Source organism: Misgurnus anguillicaudatus, chromosome 9 (genome assembly GCF_027580225.2).
Source record: "Misgurnus anguillicaudatus chromosome 9, ASM2758022v2, whole genome shotgun sequence".
NCBI classification, from domain to species: domain Eukaryota; kingdom Metazoa; phylum Chordata; class Actinopteri; order Cypriniformes; family Cobitidae; genus Misgurnus; species Misgurnus anguillicaudatus.
The window spans coordinates 34,226,744-34,245,432 of NC_073345.2; the positions used below are offsets into that span (position 1 = coordinate 34,226,744).

The 18,689-nt window shown below is 42.7% G+C and overlaps 1 protein-coding gene across 1 annotated transcript in view; it reads right to left on the minus strand.

The window, feature by feature from the left end:
* Nucleotides 1–18,302, minus strand: part of ntng2b (netrin g2b) — an 88,138-nt gene extending 69,836 nt beyond the window's left edge. Inside the window, exons 1-3 of the mRNA XM_055180433.2 lie at nt 17,943–18,302; nt 16,131–16,780; nt 385–1,028 (exon numbers count right to left, since the gene is read on the minus strand). Of these exons, the coding sequence (XP_055036408.1) occupies nt 385–1,028; nt 16,131–16,352 (866 nt within the window). The 5' untranslated portion in view covers nt 16,353–16,780; nt 17,943–18,302. The remainder of the gene's footprint in view (nt 1–384; nt 1,029–16,130; nt 16,781–17,942) is intronic.
* Nucleotides 18,303–18,689: the final 387 nt, after the last annotated feature.

Here is an 18,689-nt window from a genome sequence, read left to right on the forward strand (position 1 = left end):
GTCACATTAACACCCTAATGGTAGTCATATCTGTTCAAATAATGAGTCAACCATTATTGAAAATCATTTGTGCATCTCCTGGTACATTTAAAGGTTATTGGGCACGTTCTCCAGCTAGACACTAGAGATCTTATAAGCGTAACAAGCATCTGTTTACCTCAATTACCAAACACAATCTGATTAAATGAGTTTATGAATAATAACTGTCTTGACTCAGTAGAGTAGCTAAACTCATAACGATAGCATGGAGTACATTACTCATCATCTAATAACAATTCACACATTAATGTAATCCTGAAGTAGACATAAAGGTAAACAGACTGGTGGTGGGGTTACTCTGTGCATATTCCTTTGAGATATCATCACAACTTTGTCTTTTCTCACCTGGCAAGGACTTCCACATTAGAGATGGCGTAGAAGTATTTCATCAGGTTGTCTCTCTGGACGTACGTTCCACCCAGAGCAGGCCTGAGGAGACGGAGCCTCAGATTCGTGAACGTGAAGAAATCCCGCAGGCCCTTCATGCTCTCCATCCGCGTGTACAACCCCTCCATGTTCAGCAACCTCGGACCGGCGAAGATTGCGAATCTGGGGCGCACCTCAAACCGTACCACCTTCTCGTTCTTAGACCCGACCCAGCGGGAGTACAGCTCAGTACAGATGACCCGTGTGGCGTTGGCCGCGTTCAGGTCACGAACGCGTCTCGGTGCCATGTTGAAGGCGTCGACGCAGTCGTCTGCGTAGTATTGGAAGGGCTGCCACGTGTGCCCGAAATTGAGGGATTTTTCGAGGACCATGATGGTGGGCCTGCCGTACTCGAAGGTGATCTGGATGTCGTCCGTGAGCTCGAGGGTTTTGTTCCAGGTCAGGGTGATGTTGGCTTGAAGAGGCTGAGGATAGCGACGCCACGTGACTGTCTGCCAGTATGTAATGAGACCACTGCGCTCTCGATCCTGCATCAGCTGCGGCGGGTGAGCCAGGTCGGGGTTAGACGCATCACATTCATCACTGCAGAGGTATGGATTCTCCTGCAGACAGACAGACATAGAGAGAGAAGAGCATTGAGAGAGAGAGAGACAGACTGTGTGATACAGAGAAAGATCATACGAAAGAAACAAGCATTGAGAAAAAGACAGGGATTGTGATACAGAGAAACAGACCGTAAGAGAGACAGACTGTAACAGTACATTCACACAGGGCATCAGCATTAGCTCTTGATGCAGGGTGTGTCTAAATCGTGGCCCTGACGCAATTATCATAATGACAACAGCCAATCACAGTGGCCGCAACACATGCTCCTCTGTTCTCTGGTCTTGCACTAGGTTGTTTGCATAAGGTGATCTGATTGACTGATGCCTTCGTTGGCACTAAAAAGTTAAGAAATGTTCAACCGCTGCCGCTAGCAACGGCAGTGATGTGACGCTGAGGGATCCACAATTACGTTATTTTAAAATAAATGAGAAGCGTTAACGCTGATGCCCAATGTGAATGTACTGTAAGAGAGAGATAGAGAGACAGACTGTAAGAGAAAGACGGGCATTAAGAATGAGACAGTTCTTGTGATACCAAGAAACAGATTGTAAGAAAAAGAAGGCCACTGAGAGAGACAGACTGTAAGAGGGTGATGGGCACTGAGAGAGAGACAATCCATGTAACACATAAAAACAGACCATAAGAGAGTGATGGGCGCTGAGAGAGAGACAGTCCGTGTAACACACAGAAACCGATCGTAAGAGAGCGATGGGCACTGAGAGAGAGACAGTCCATGTAACACATAGAAATAGATTGTAAGAGAGCGATGGGCACTGAGAGAGAGACGGGCACTGAGAGAGAGACGGGCACTGAGAGAGAGATGGGCACTGAGAAAGAGACGGGCACTGAGAGAGAGAGATGGGCACTGAGAGAGAGAGACGGGCACTGAGAAAGAGACGAGCACTGAGAGAGAGATGGGCACTGAGAGAGAGATGGGCACTGAGAGAGAGATGGGCACTGAGAGAGAGACGGGCACTGAGAAAGAGACGAGCACTGAGAGAGAGACAGTCCATGTAACACAGAGAAACAGATCGTAAGAGAGAGATGGGCACTGAGAGAGAGACAGTCCGTGTAACACATAGAAACAGATCGTAAGAGAGCGAAGGGCACTGAGAGAGAGACGGGCACTGAGAGAGAGACAGTCCATGTAACACATAAAAACAGACCGTAATAGAGAAATGGGCACTGAGAGAGAGATGGGCACTGAGAGGGAGATGGTCCATGTAACACATAGTAACAGATTGTAAGAGAGCGATGGGCACTGAGAGAGAGACAGTCCGTGTAACACATAGAAACAGACCGTAATAGAGAAATGGGCACTGAGAGAGAGACAGTCCATGTAACACATAGAAACAGATCGTAAGAGAGCGATGGGCACTGAGAGAGAGACAGTCCGTTTAACACACAGTAACAGATTGTAAGAGAGCGATGGGCACTGAGATAGAGACGGGCACTGAGATAGAGACGGGCACTGAGAAAGAGACGGGCACTGAGAGAGACAGTCCGTGTAACACATAGTAACAGATTGTAAGAGAGCGATGGGCACTGAGATAGAGACAGGCACTGAGAAAGAGACGGGCACTGAGAGAGAGAAAGTCCGTGTAACACATAGTAACAGATCGTAAGAGAGCGATGGGCACTGAGATAGAGACAGGCACTGAAATAGAGACGGGCACTGAGAAAGAGACGGGGCACTGAGATAGAGACGGGCACTGAAAAAGAGACGGGCACTGAGAGAGATACAGTCCATGTAACACATAGTAACAGATCGTAAGAGAGCGATGGGCACTGAGATAGAGACAGGCACTGAAATAGAGACGGGCACTGAGAAAGAGACGGGCACTGAGAGAGAGACAGTCCATGTAACACATAGTAACAGATTGTAAGAGAGCGATGGGCACTGAGATAGAGACGGGCAATGAGAAAAAGACGGGCACTGAGAGAGAGACAGTCCGTGTAACACATAGTAACAGATCGTAAGAGAGCGATGGGCACTGAGATAGAGACGGGCACTGAGATAGAGACGGGCACTGAGAAAGAGACGGGCACTGAGAGAGAGACAGTCCGTGTTACACATAGTAACAGATCGTAAGAGAGTGATGGGCACTGAGATAGAGACGGGCACTGAGAAAGAGACGGGCACTGAGAGAGAGACAGTCCATGTAACACATAGAAACAGACCATAAGAGAGAAATGGGCACTGAGAGAGAGACAGTCCGTGTAACACATAGAAACAGATCGTAAGAGAGTGATGGGCACTGAGAGAGAGACAGTCCGTGTAACACATTGAACCAGATCGTAAGAGAGCGATGGGCACTGAGAGAGAGACGGGCACTGAGAGAGAGATAGTCCATGTAACACAAAGAAACAGATCGTAAGAGAGCGATGGGCACTGAGATAGAGACAGGCACTGAGAAAGAGACGGGCACTGAGAGAGAGACAGTCCGTGTAACACATAGTAACAGATCGTAAGAGAGTGATGGGCACTGAGATAGAGACAGGCACTGAGAAAGAGACGGGCACTGAGAGAGAGACAGTCCGTGTAACACATAGAAACAGATCGTAAGAGAGCGATGGGCACTGAGAGAGAGAGACAGTCCGTGTAACACATAGTAACAGATCGTAAGAGAGTGATGGGCACTGAGATAGAGACAGGCACTGAGAAAGAGACGGGCACTGAGAGAGAGACAGTCCGTGTAACACATAGAAACAGATCGTAAGAGAGCGATGGGCACTGAGAGAGAGAGACAGTCCATGTAACACATAGTAACAGATCGTAAGAGAATGATGGGCACTGAGATAGAGACAGGCACTAAGAAAGAGACGGGCACTGAGAGAGAGACAGTCCGTGTAACACATAGAAACAGACCATAAGAGAGAAATGGGCACTGAGAGACAGACAGTCCGTGTAACACATAGAAACAGATCGTAAGAGAGCGATGGGCACTGAGGGAGAGACAGTCTGTGTAACAAATTGAACCAGATCGTAAGACAGCGATGGGCACTGAGGGAGAGACAGTCCGTGTAACACATTGAACCAGATCGTAAGAGAGCGATGGGCACTGAGAGAGAGACAGTCCGTGTAACACATAGTAACAGATCGTAAGAGATTGATGGGCTCTGAGATAGAGACAGGCACTGAGAAAGAGACGGGCACTGAGAGAGAGACAGTCCGTGTAACACATAGAAACAGATCGTAAGAGAGCGATGGGCACTGAGAGAGAGACGGTCCGTGTAACACATTGAACCAGATCGTAAGAGAGCAATGGGCACTGAGAGAGAGACGGGCACTGAGAGAGAGACAGTCCATGTAACACATAAAAACAGACCGTAATAGAGAAACTGAGGGACGGGCACTGAGAGGGAGATTGTCTATGTAACACATAGAAACAGATCGTAAGAGAAAGATAGGCACTAAGAGAGGGACAGACTGTGTGATAGAGAGAAACAGACCATAAGAGAGAGACGGGCATTGAGAGAGAGAGAGACAGTCTGTGTGATAGAGACATATGGAAGTTAAGAGACAGACCGGGAGGAAAGTGAATGTGTGATGACAGAGAGAGACAGATGGCTGAGAGGTATACTGCTGTTTGTTTGTTAAATAAATGATAATATAGAAAGTGTTACAGAAATAAAGAAAGTGAAAAAAATATTTCACAAAGTGTGTTTGATGCAGAAAGAGAGACAGACAAAAAGACAGTACGAATGAACGACTGACAAGTTAAAGAAAGAGAAGAGAGTGTTTGCTCAAGAGACAGAATGTTAACACACAAACTTGTCATAGTAAAACTACAGTGAAGATATTGTGCGGGTTTTATTAAACGCAAAGACTGCAGGGATGTGTGAGCACAGTGAACTGCACAAGCGCATCATTAAAAATCTGGGTCAATCCTATCAGCACCCTTTATAAAATCATGCACGAAAATGATAACATCTAACTATAGTACACATGCAGTGTGTAGGCAGTTGTGTGCAGGTACGACTGGTTTGCATTTGTTTATTAAGCAGGCATTCAGGACTGTGATCACATCGGATATGATCGCATCAAACACACTGTTATCTTTCACACATACACACACACAGTTTAGATGTTCACCACCCACAGCGAGATAACAAAGATACAAACATACGACTTCTCTTTTGTTCTTCGTCTAAAAAAAAAAAAAATAAGACCCACAACATACACAAATGCAGCTTAATGAAAAGACGCACACATACAAACAAACAAACCTCATAAGAAAAGCTTGTTACAGCACAGTGTCTTGGGAAATACATCATATGATTTATGAAAGCACACAGAGAATAAAAAATAAATTAAAGGAGAGATAAAACAAAGTGTGTGCACGTAAGAGAAAGACAGGGAGAGAAAAAGATTGAAATAAAGTCTGTAACTCTTTTCTCACTCAAAGAGCTAAAAACCTTGAAACGGCTCAGCATCTCTACGCTGTTTGTGAATGTTTGGATGACACTGTGCTTGGTCACTTTACATGTCAGTCAGTTAGTATTTGTCTATTTAACTGAGCAGTTATTATTTTGAAGAGTTGGCTCCAAATAAAGGGCTTTGTTCAAATGAAAGGTGTAGTAATACCATCTTCTACAAGATCATAATGCCTGTGTCTCAGTGATCACAGGGCTGCCAGTGCCAGTCGGTTGTGCTAAACACATAATGTTGTTTCCTCCTCAATCTCTCAGTGCGTTAATGTTATTAGAGGAATACTCATTAGTATTACAGTCTGTTTCTTGGACACTGTAGACAGCAGACAGACCGGATCAGACACACGAGTACTGACACTAAAACTTTAACTGGATAAAGGAAGAGAATGTTAGACAGAAACATTCAACCCTCAAATCCAATGAAACCCAACCCTTTGACACACTTACTGAACTTTACTGTTAGCATGTGTGTTTCTGTGTCTGCATGTGCATCTGCTAGCGTGTATTTGCATCAATATGCGAGCGTATCTGTGCACTCATGAACCCCACTCTTCCATTTAACGCAACGTCTGCGTTCGTCCTTTTTTGACCCAACAATGGGATGAAAATAACCCAGCATTTTTCAGAGTGTGTGCATATGTTTGTACGTACGTGTGTATATACTGTACATCTGCTTGCATGCATGCATGTCTGTGCATGTAGCCCTGTTATGGTTTAGGGTTTCCCACCTTCGTCCTACGAGAGCTGGGATTGAATCTAGCATTCCCAGTGACCCCAATAGGGATAAGTGGTATAAAGAGTGTGTGCATATGTTCGTACATACGTGTGTATATACTGTACGTCTGCTTGCATGCATGCGCATGTGTGTGCATCTAGCTCTGTAATGGTTTAGGGTTTCCCACCTTCATCCTGAAAGAGCCTGGATTGAATCTAGCATTTCCAGTGACCCCAATAGGGATAAGCGGTATAAAGAGTGTGTGCCTATGTTCGTACATACATGTGCATTTAGGTCTGTTTGCATGCATGCATGTGTGTGCCTGTAGGCTGGTTATGGACTAGGGTTTCCCTCTTTCATCCTGGGAGAGCTGGGAGAGATTCTAGCATTCCCAGTGACCCCAATAGGGATAAGCAGTATAAAGAGTGTGTGCATATGTTTGTACATATGTGTGTGTGTGCGCGCATATATGTCTGCTTGCATGCATGCATGCATGCATGTGTGTGCAGGTAGCCCTGTTATTGACTAAGGTTTCACACCTTCATCCTCGGAGAGCTGGGAGAGGCTCTAGCATTCCCAGTGACCCCAATAGGGATAAGCAGTATAAAGAGTGTGTGCATATTTTTGTACATATGTGTGTGTGCATATGTGTCTGCTTGCATGCATGCATGCATGCATGCATGCATGTGTGTGGAGGTAGCCCTGTTATGAACTATGATTTCCCTCCATCATCCTGGGAGAGCTGGGATTGAATCTAGCATTCCCAGTGACCCCAATAGGGATAAGCAGTATAAAGAGTGTGTGCATATGTTTGTACATATGTTTGTGTATATATGTCTGTCTGCTGGCATGCTTGCTTGCATGCATGCATGCATGCATGTGTGTGCAGGTAGCCCTGTTATTGACTAAGGTTTCCCACCTTCATCCTGGGAGAGCTGGGAGAGATTCTAGCATTCCCAGTGACCCCAATAGAGATAAGCAGTATAAACAGTGTGTGCATATGTTTGTACATATGTTTGTGTATATATGTCTGCTTGCATGCATGCATGTGTGTGTGTGTGTGTGTGTGTGTGTGTGCAGGTAGCCCTGTTATTGACTAGGGTTTCCCACCTTCATCCTGTGAGAGCTGGGAGAGGCTCTAGCATTCCCAGTGACCCCAATAGGGATAAGCAGTATAAAGAGTGTGTGCATATGTTTGTACATATGTGTGTGTGTGTGCTCGCATATGTGTCTGCTTGCATGCATGCATGCATGAATGTGTGTGCAGGTAGCCCTGTTATGAACTATGGTTTCCCTCCTTCATCCTGGAAGAGCTGGGATTGAATCTAGCATTCCCAGTGACCCCAATAGGGATAAGCAGTATAAAGAGTGTGTGCATATGTTTGTACATATGTGTGTGTGCGCATATACGTCTTCTTGCATGCATGCAGGTGTGTGCATGCAGCACTGTTATGGACTAGAGTTCCCTCCTTCATTCTGGAAGAGCTGGGATTAGCTCTAGCATTCCCAGTGACCACAATAGGGATAAGGGATATGAAGAGTGTGTGCACAGGTTTGTACCTGTGTGTGTGTATACACATCTGCTTGCATGCATGCAGGTGTGTGCATGCAGCACTGTTATGGACTAGAGTTTCCCTCCTTCATCCTGGGAGAGCTGGGAGAGGTTCTAGCATTCCCGGTGACCACAATAGGGATAAGTGGTATAAAAAGTGTGTTCATATGTTTGTACATACATGTTTATATAGGTCTGCTGGCATGCATGCATGTATGTGTGTGCATGTAGCCCTGTAATGGACTAGGGTTTCCCTCCTTCATCCTGGGACAGTTGGGATTGGCTCTAGCATTCCCATTGACCCTAATAGGGATAAGTGGTATAAAGAATATGTGTGCATACTGTATGTTTGTACATATGTTTGTTTATATACGTCTGCTTGCATGCATGCATGTGTGTGCATGTAGCCCTGTTATGGACTAGGGTTTCCCTCCTTCATCCTGGGAGAGCTGGGATTGGCTTTAGCGTTCCCAGTGACCTCAATAGGGAGAAGCAGTATAAAGAATGGATGGATCTGTACATGCTTTGATTTCATGCATGTCTGCTCATATTTGCATTATTTGCATTTACAGTATGTGCTGTGTCTGCGGTCTACAGTGCACCACCTGAGACACAGTTTTCTCACTAATGAATTACTTATGCTTGCATCTTTGCCACCTTGTCATAATAATGCATGTGGCAAAAAGGCAAATCTAGATTGTATATGTATATGCTTATCCATTCAGCCCTATTCTCATGCCCCATATACACACACACACACACACACATACACACGGCCAACTGTTCCGGCAGGTGGCCCACATCACTAAGCTCCTACAGCAATTATCCACGTTGAAATCCTGGGGCTGCGACAACAGTCAGCATGTAAGCAAGATCCCTGTCACCGCGTCCACATAACAGCCTGATAAACCAACCAACTGGAGCATTACATCACTCTTAAACTGGAACTTTAACTACGGTACAACTACTCGCAATCAGTTAGATGACATCATTAGTGTTCGCTTAATCTCACCCATCTGTTTGTTTTCTGTTGTCAGATGTATATGCCTTCTTACTGTACGTGTGTGAGTTTGAGTTATAGCGGTCTTTAAGAAACGGTGAGGAACACAATGTGAGCTTCATTCAGTTTTACGAGAACATCTAAGAATACAACACTCAAAGGAATACACTGGAAAGTTTAAGTTCTGTTCCAAATTCTAGTGTGCAGACTCCACGTCTCCTGTTTACATCAGTAGCTTCCTTTTAAGACAGCATCCAAGCACAAATGCTATATCATAGCATGCATAGATCGAAGCTGCAGACTTTTATCATATTTTAGGGGCTGATTTTGATCCAACACAATCTCAAGGCAAATCGTTTGTATTTTATGGATGCGTCTAATTCACATTAATTCGTACAACCACATTCACACATTTGTGCTTTCACCTCGTGACATTGGGGTTAAGGATGGGTTTCAGGCTTAAATTAGCTAATCTGGAGCACCAGGAGAATTTTTTTTGCCTTGAGGGCTAGTGCTGTCATGCCACTGGATTAAAAGTTGTGTCCATAGGCTGCTTGCGGGTGGGAGATGTCCCTATTGCTTATGCTCAAGTTGGTTGTAAAAAAATGTTGCCGTAGTTGTGTATAAGGGTCCACTTACATCTAAAACGCATGGAAAACGCAGGAAGCGCCGCTTTCTTCTGCTTTTCAAAGGGCCTTCTGCCTTTGCTACTAATCCCACATACTGTGAAGGGTTTTGTTTTAGATGCGTCTAGTGTGCTTGCCGCGCGCCTACATTTAAAATATACTTGATCGCCACATGATGCGAGCGGCCTCTTAAAGAAGAGGATCTACAAATCATAATTATTTAAAATCTAAGTCATACATGTAACAATGAAACCTCTATATATCGTCATTATTGTTTATTGCAAGAGTATTGGTTTTATATGAATATGATGATAAAACAACATTTTAAAAGTCCATTATATATATTTTTTTTTTTGGCATTTTACAGCATTTATGTACATGATTTAAAGGGGACATTTTACAAGGCTTTTAAGATTTTGGGGTGTGTCCTTTAAAAAGCAAATGAGCTGATCTCTGCACTAAATGGCAGTTTTGTGGTTGGATAGTGCAGATTAAGGGGTGGTATTATTATAATAAGATCCTCTTCTGACATCACAAGCGGAGCCTTATTTTAATGACCTATTTTTTTACATGCGTGCAGAGAATGGTTTACCAAAACTAAGTTACTGGGTTGATCTTTATCACATTTTCTAGCTTGATAGAAGCACTGGGGACCCAATTATAGCACTTAAACATGGAAAAAGTCAGATTTTCATGATTCATGATTTAAGTAATAAAATTAAGATACATATTTTTTTCTGTTTTCCCTGCATACTTGATAAATCTTGCGAGTGTATTATAATCTCAAGACCCACCAGTTTATTAAAAATAGAAATAGGGGAAAACAAAAACACATTTGTTCCCTTTCAATAGCTTTTGAATAAGTTTAATCGAATAATATCAAAATACTTTATAGTAGGGCTGCACAATTATTGCAAAAATCATTGTTTTATAGTTTCAATTGTTTACTGTATTTGCACTAAATTGAAAATGATATATTTAAAAATACAATGATGGATTGCAAGGCTGCAGAGAACAGTGCACTATTGTAGACTTATGTACCAAGGATTTAATGATATTATTTTAATATAATCAGTCGTGAGATAAAGTGGGCTGGTCTAAGTCATGAAACTCCAAAGCTGAAAATGAGTCCCACTCTGGCCCTGGCGAGATTCATTATTGTTTTAGTTGTATGTATCTATACGATTCTCTTCATACAAATTAACCAACTTGCAAAAAAACCAAACCAATTCCCGTGAGATCAGGCTGGAAAATCTGTGTTTCATTTTTCACTGAGCTCATTCTGGGATAGATTTTTACATGAGATGTTACCAAATAATTTAGTTGAAAGATGATATAATAGAAGGCAGAATAATTCCTCTTCCTTCCTATTTGACCAGCCACGACTATATTGGCGGATCATTAGTGTCTGTGAATGCATGGTGCATGCTGGGAGACTTAAAAAAGACATCTTCACAATCTATTAATGACAGAAATGCGAACAGTAAATAAATTAACTGTAAGTAATCTAAAGAGCAGTGAAGACTAAAGTAAAACAATAAACAAGCAGACAGAAAAGTGGACTGGAGCTCACCTGGTGGTTCAGCACAGGTGCGCGTCATGATCAAGTGTAAATATAGCCAATGGAAAATGTATTTCACGACTTCTCTGCACAAGACTGCAAAAAGTCATTCTTTAATAAAACTTCCAAAAATGCACACAGACACATTTGTCTTTTCGAAAATAAAGAACTGTGAGGAGAAACTTTCTTGATAAATTCCCCACATTAGCATTCTGGGTTTATAGATAAACAATATCAGTAATCTCACATCACCTAACATCTGTTATCAGTCACTTTTTTAGTTTTAGATATTACACAATTCAGGGCAGACGGGTTGAATATGAAACTCTACTGTTATGCAGAGAAAGCAATTTTGAGGCAAATCATATAAAACACAATTATTACAAATGTCTTTACAGTTCCAGCTTAAAATCCTGCACAGTTTTGGAATTATAGTAGCCGGTTTTCTCTTCATACGTCAAATGTGGCTACTGTGAAGTATGCACAGTATATAATGCACTATGTGTAATATTTTAAACACAGCAGACGTCTCCTATTTCGAGTCTACTATCATTTCTCTTCCTGTTTTCTCTCTCTCTCTCTCTCTCTCTCTCTCTCTCTCTCTCTCTCTCTGTTCTATTTATAGTGGTGGCTCATTTGTGCGTGTAAATCAGAGAGTGATGTGTAGCGTAAGGGTTTCCACTTTCATACACACCGCAACATATGTTCACACACTCACACGTCTTTTCATTTCATATGAAATTTGTGTTTTCAAAGACATGCACGTCACAAACACATACTTGTCTGGTGTGTGTCTGTGTGTGTGTGTGTATCTGTGGTTGTGTTTGTACGAGCTCCTTTTTCCGCTGAACTAAGCTGTGATTCCCTTATATCATTAGGGAACACTCTCTCGCTCTTCTCTCGCTCCTTTGACTCTCTTGTTCGCTTGCTCGCTCCATAACTTTCTTTCTCAATAATAACCAACTCAGAATAAAATTGAGAGTAAGGAAACACACAAGCATGCACAAACTGGGACAGACACAGAGCTAAAACATGCAAGCACTTTCATAGCCAAAACCACACAAAGTGCAACAAAAGCGACAAAAACTATGTCTTGGTATATGCATTTAGGAGGGTGAGGAAATGTCATTTTTGCCTAACTCTCTCATTTTGATGTTCTTCAGTAATGCTGGGTACACACCAAAAGATTTTTTACATTTTATAAGATTTTAAAAATGTGACAAACATGAGGATACAAAATCCTAGATTTAACCATTTTGCTCCTATAGTGTGTGGTGTGCCATGATGTGTCAAATACAGCACAACAAACACAAACAGATTTTCATCCAGAGTCTCGACTTTGAACACAAGAAATCTTGCGTAATCTCGCAAGACTTCAGAATAAGCATGGTGGACGATATGCAGGAAGAAATCTCATGTAATGTAATGTAATGGATAAAAAAGAATAGAGTTTGGGTGATGTCATGGAGACGGCGGGAACATGGTCGGTACGCCACGACTGCTTTCGTCATCCGTCATCTTGCTTTCTGATTGGATATTGTTTCGTTTCACGTGATAATCTCAAGAGCATGCGCGCGTTTGTCCTCTGGGTTTCCCCCACACATCAGGATTTCTGATCGTAAATATTAAACATGTTTAATATTTACAATTCACGATCAGGGCGGCTCCGATGTTCTTCCAATCAGCTTCAGACACTCTTAAAGAAACAATAAGTAGGATTTTCCCCCATCTAGTGGTGAAATTGTATTTTGCATTCAAACGAACAGTGCTCTCTAGCGCCTCGCTTTTCCAAATGCGTGTTGCAACTACAGTAGCCGTTATGTACTCCGTGATCTCCTTGTCCATTTCGGATGGTTCACACGTTCTGAATGAAAACGTGTTGTGGAAACGCAAGTGCTTTTTGTCCCTCTCTGCTATTATAGCTTATCAATACGGCGGAATGACATGGAAGCCTCCTTGGACTTACCCGTCCAATGTAAGTAAAGAGAAGAAATTCTAAGCTTACAAAGAAAAGTCAGATTGCAGAGGTCATTTGACACCAACGAGGACTTATTTATGAATAAAGACATTGATTTTGATTAATAAAACACTTAAAACCCTACTTACTGTCCCTTTAACACACCTCACACCAAGAGAAAATTTGATAAGATAATCTGTAGAACCATCAAGATAATCGGGACATAGATTGACGGAAGGGGGAAATCGACCCAAAATCAGCCCTATTATCTTTTGGTGTGTACCCGGCATAACTCTGTCACGTTGATGTTCTTCAGTAAGTTAACATTACTTCTCTCTCTTTGTTCTGCTTTTATGTAAGTTTGTCATTTTCTTGGAAGGGTAAATGCCAGGGAGGATCCGTCTGTTGTAAAGTGCTGACTGTGCCGGCCTGCCTCCCCTCGTCATGTCTAGAATGTAAAAGGAAAACGTTCGGGCGCTCTGTGGACGGGCCATTAAAGGCCCCATCAATATTAAAGAGCTCGACGTGAAGAACATTCCAGAAGGCGGTCCATTAGCAGAACTTCAGAACGACGTTGTGTACGTGCGAGTGTGTGTTAGCTTTTTCAGTCATAAGTTTTAGCCATAATTATTTGAGTAACGTTACACGTCACAACATCTTGCAAATTGCCAAAAAATGTTTTACAAAAATGCATCATAAAATAAAGTGCAAATGACTTAATTCACCTAGGGGACAAAATATACATTTTTGGTTAAACTTTGTGTCTAGGTGAGTGAGTAAAAGAGAGAGAGAGAGAGCTTAACATTAAACAGATGATGAACTGTTAAGTGTTTGATAGCTTGTCCATTTCCTGCTCTCCATCCGAGACCAATAACTGTATTTTCCGGTGATTCCCATCATCCTAACTCCATTATTGAAAGACTGAGATCGGTCAGAATCATCTTTAATGAACAATGCTCTCTGTGCGTTTGTGAATCTGCAGTATGTGTGTTTATGCACGACATTGCAGTGTCTGTATAATCTGATTTAAACTAATCAGTGTTGTATTACCTCTTTTCCCCTGACACTAATATTTGTTTAAGCACTTGTTCTCTTTCCAGCCTACAACACCAGCCTTGTTTTCACTATTAGGAGATGTGTGCTGTTACTTTTCTGGGAAAGCAGATTAACGTTTTTTTTCCATGTTAGATAATAAGAAGAATTAAATAAAACCCTAAACTTACAATATGAAACACTATAAAGAGAGACCTGAGCCTATTTTGGAGTGGGATTTTTTGGGTGATAACCATTGTGCATTGTAGCATTGTGGCAATAACCTCTGCATAGATAAGCAGTCACATTTTACAGCATTTATACTGTATCACTTGACTCAGTTTGAAGTCGAAACTCAAGGCGTCTCGTACTGTAAACGTGTGACCTCCATGCCCTTGAGAATGACTCGTTGATGCCGCTGTTAATGAGGTGAAATTCGACATCCTCCTGGTTTTCAGTTCCTATGAGCTTTGCTCTGCCAACAAACCCACGTGGGTAAACAACGTCTCTCTCCATGTCTGCTGACCTCGGCATTTCTTTTTCCGCTGTTGTCGGTGACCTGCGCAGCAGATCCGCCTCAAATTAACGCTGCTTCAAGATCTCCAACCCCATGATGGGCACCGATTGGCATCATTCTGTGAACCCTGAATGTTTTGCATTGGCATCGTGGCTGGTGGTTAAAATTGCTTGAAAAACAAGCCAAAGGCCTGCGCAGAAGCACGAGAAACTGACACTCTGTGTATTTGTCTTTGTCTGTTGAAATATGCATGTGGGAAAAAAACACACATCTATGCTTATAGAAGGAAGAGAAAATTAGCATGTCATTTATATCACTCCTGCATCCTGATTCGCAAAAAGTACGCAGAAAGTCTTGGATCATTGTGCATGGAACATATTTTGGTGTACTTCAGAGTTGTTTGATATCAGATTTATTCAGTTAAAATGTGAAAGAAAGTTTCAAGGAATGAGATGCTGCGCTGAAACTAATAATGAATTATAAGATCATGAATTTAGCTATGCTAATGCTCATATGCACGTGGTAGTATATACCTTGTCAGCATTCTCCAGTGCATACTTTTAGTACGAGGTGTGTTTGAATTGCACACAGCTTCTTAATGTATGTAGACATGATGAATTAAAGCACAAGTTTGTAAATACACCCTCATAATAAAAATGACTTTATTTAAAACCAGTGTTGGGTGTAACTAGTTACAAAGTAACTAGTTACTGTAATAATATTACTTTTTTCAGTAACTAGTAGTGTAAGGCATTACCCGTCTGAAAATGGTAATATTATTACAGTTTTCCCGAGCTAGTTACTTGAGTTACATTCGCCAGTAGCACCTTCATCACACAAGGCACAAAACGCAGAGAACAAAAGGGAAGGGGAGGAGGGCGTGAATAGAACAGTGATTGGTCTAAGTTTGGCACGAGGTATCATTTACCATCACCGATTGGTCGACACCCGGCAGCCAGCAGCACAGAGCGGCAGCGGCACACTCAAAGACAGATCGGGAAAATGGAAGCGTCAACAACGGCAAGCTCTTTTTCAGAGGAAGGTTCCAAGCAACAGAAAGCTAGTTTCGATGGGTGGAGATTCAGTCATATTTTATTATGTTCAACGGAAGGAAAATAACTTGACGGTGAAGTGCACACTCTTTAATGTTTCTCCGAACGCTGTGCCCAGCGTCCGGTAGCGGGTAAGGAAGCCAGCATTTTCTTGGCCGTGGCTTGCCCAAATAAACAATCTTGTCCAGAAAAAAAAATGTAACTAGTAATATAACTAGTAATATAACTAGTTACTTTCTCCAGGGAGTAATAAAGTAAAGTAAGGCATTACTATTTTTGAGAGTAATATGTAATACGTAATATATTACTTTTTTGAGTAACTAGCCCCAACACTGTTTAAAACAAATTAGCCACAGAGCTAGAACCTTTTCTATCAACCATAAAGCCACGCCTTTTATCCAAAACCACGCCCTCTAAATGACATGCAGAAAGCTTTTCTTTTTTAAAATATTGTTCTATTGACATTGTTTTGTTATTGTTGTTTTTACAGAGCACATGCTGTCACAGAGGCGGGTTTGATTTCTCAGGACACCTATGTGAGTGAGTTTTATAATTGGCATTTCAGAATACCTCTCACAGTTACAGACACGCATTATTAATAGCTACCAATGAAGTCAGTTTATATACACTTTAATAAATTTAGAGAACTCACCAGTGTGCAGAATCTTTCCGGCGGGTTCCCGCAAGTGACGCCCGACGGCTCGACCTGGATGCGCATATACTCCTTCACGGACTGGGCTTTGGGTTGGCACGCGTAATGCTCCCACAAGGCGCCGTCGTCCGTGCTCACCAGAGACTTGCACAGGTCGTACTGGCCTCGGGCTCGCGCCAGCACGTGCACCATCAAGAAGAGGAACCCCGCGTCCGCACGCATGGTAGGCGCGCGACCGTGAGAGGATTTCCGAGGGTCCGGAGAAACGGGAGGCAGGTGGGTTCAGTAGGGGGACTTGTTTAAACATCCCATAACTTTACCACAGTCATGCTTTGATTTATATTCCAGAGGTATGTCAGGTATCTAGATACAAAAGGGCAAGAAAGTGTTTTTGTTATGAGAAAATCGTAAACCTTTGTGTTGCGCGTCAAGGCAAAGTTCACTTCTGTTCGTTTGGACACCGTCCTGAGGTGATTGGTCGATGATGCAGATGCTTCTTTTCGGACTTACATCCATAGCAGCTCCTGACAGAGCATATTTGTATACTGGAAGTCTGTGTGGCACACAAAAGTGTGTATTTAGTGTTTTGAAACTTATCAAAAATATTCGCCAAGTTCCTCCTTTCACTCACGCGGTCGCTGTCCGTGGTGCTGAAAGACAACCAGAAATATTTTAGTGCTGAACTTCACTCATCCTTCCTACCCCCCACCTCTCTCTCTCTCTCTCTCTCTCTCTCTCTCTCTCTTTCTCTCTCTCTCTCACACACACACACACACACACACACACACACAGCGCGCATACACACAGTTGATGTAAGTCTGTTTTTTCATGCGATGCTTTTTAGTTGACGGTCTAATTTGCCACCACCCCTAAACAGACGTTGGTTGTCATCTTGCGAACAGTTTGGACAGATGGCCGGTCGCGTACAACACGAATCTGGCATGCGGAACATGCGCTGTACACGCGCACACTTCACAGTTAAGAACTGTTAAAGCGAGACTTCTAGAGCATGTGCAGATATTGCACAATTTTCTTTTTGCAAATAGTACTGTGAGAATGTAAAAATGACATTTTATACAGTTTTAATTCTTTACACTTTAAAAATGTTTGTTTTTTCATCACGTCTAAATCACGTCTTAATTCATCATAATAATGGTAAAATGTGTAAGTCAAGGTAACAACTCAAGAGAAAGATACAAGACGTATATAACACGTAAATATCATAATTGTAGTTTCTAATTTCTCGTCAAGCTTAAATGTCAGAGGTGACTGTGGCGCAGAAATGACGTTAAAGTAATAGATCATAATTTATTGGTCGTGGTTTACGTAAAGACGTACGAGAAACTTCAAATCACTCTTCTATATAACAATCGTTAAAATAGGCTACACACTCTGGATGTTATGCAATATGAGCGATAAGAGAGTAAGTGTGCGTAAAGTTGATAAACTGTAGCAATTTAGGGCGAGAAACAGTTTGAAATCGCGTTTCCATCTGCAGAGCGCGTGGGGTGTGTCGCGCATCCCACCAGCGCGTCCGGATATACAGTATGCTAAAGATGAGAAACTGCGAGATGATAAAACACAATCCCGATCCAGCTCGCGATTATCACTCGACAACGACTATACAAAAGCTGCTTGTACGATTTAACTCAACCAGAAACAACTTTTTAGTCTTTGGAACATAAATCAAAAGTAAAGAAGCCCTGACAGACTCGACATAGGGTTTGGCCCGGTTTGGTAACAGGAGCTGTTCTTCACGGCTCCTCTCATCCGGGTCGTTGTAGTAGCCTACAGTAGTTGTGATGTACTTACCGTGCGTTTGACGCGCGCTGCTACTGTCCGGTGCTGGTGACACTCATTCGGGTCCGGTAACGTGGCGTAAAGGCATCGCCTCCCGCAGCGAGGATGCGGTTCTTCCGCCTTTCCCTTTGATGCTTTTTTCCTCCCCGCCGGAGAGTTTTTGTAAAGATGCGCACAGGCGAGAAGACAGTGCCCTACTTCCGCGGGAGATGCTTTTATTACCGGAGAGGGGTGCATGTGAAGTATCCAAAAGTGAGAAGATCGACTTGTGTGCGTCCTCTGTACTTTACCGGATCGGATTTGCCCTGTGTGTTCAAGGGCAGCGAGCTTCATGGCATATATCCCTCCCCTCTCTTCCTCACCTCTCCCTCCCTCCCTCTCTCTTTCTCTCTCTCTCTCTACTCCATTTAACCATCACTCTCAATCACTATCTAAGCCTTTATCTATGAGCTTGAGGCAGGCTGGCCCGGCTCTTCTGCTGTCCGGGTATGAAACGGAGCTGTCCCAGCGGTGCTGAGCGCATAGATACGCCAGGGAATCCGCGTTTTTACGCACGTCTCAACTCGTTGCTTGAGGAAGCCTCCGATGGTGCACTTTTGTCCTCTTTTTGTTGATATTTTCACATTTTTGGACTTTCATTCAGAAATACTGACTAGTACAAGTTGTGTAACTCCGAATGGGAGGTTAGGTCATAGTTTTAACGCAACATGAGAAAGTGACATTTTTAATGTATACAGTGTAAAAAAATAAAACAAAACT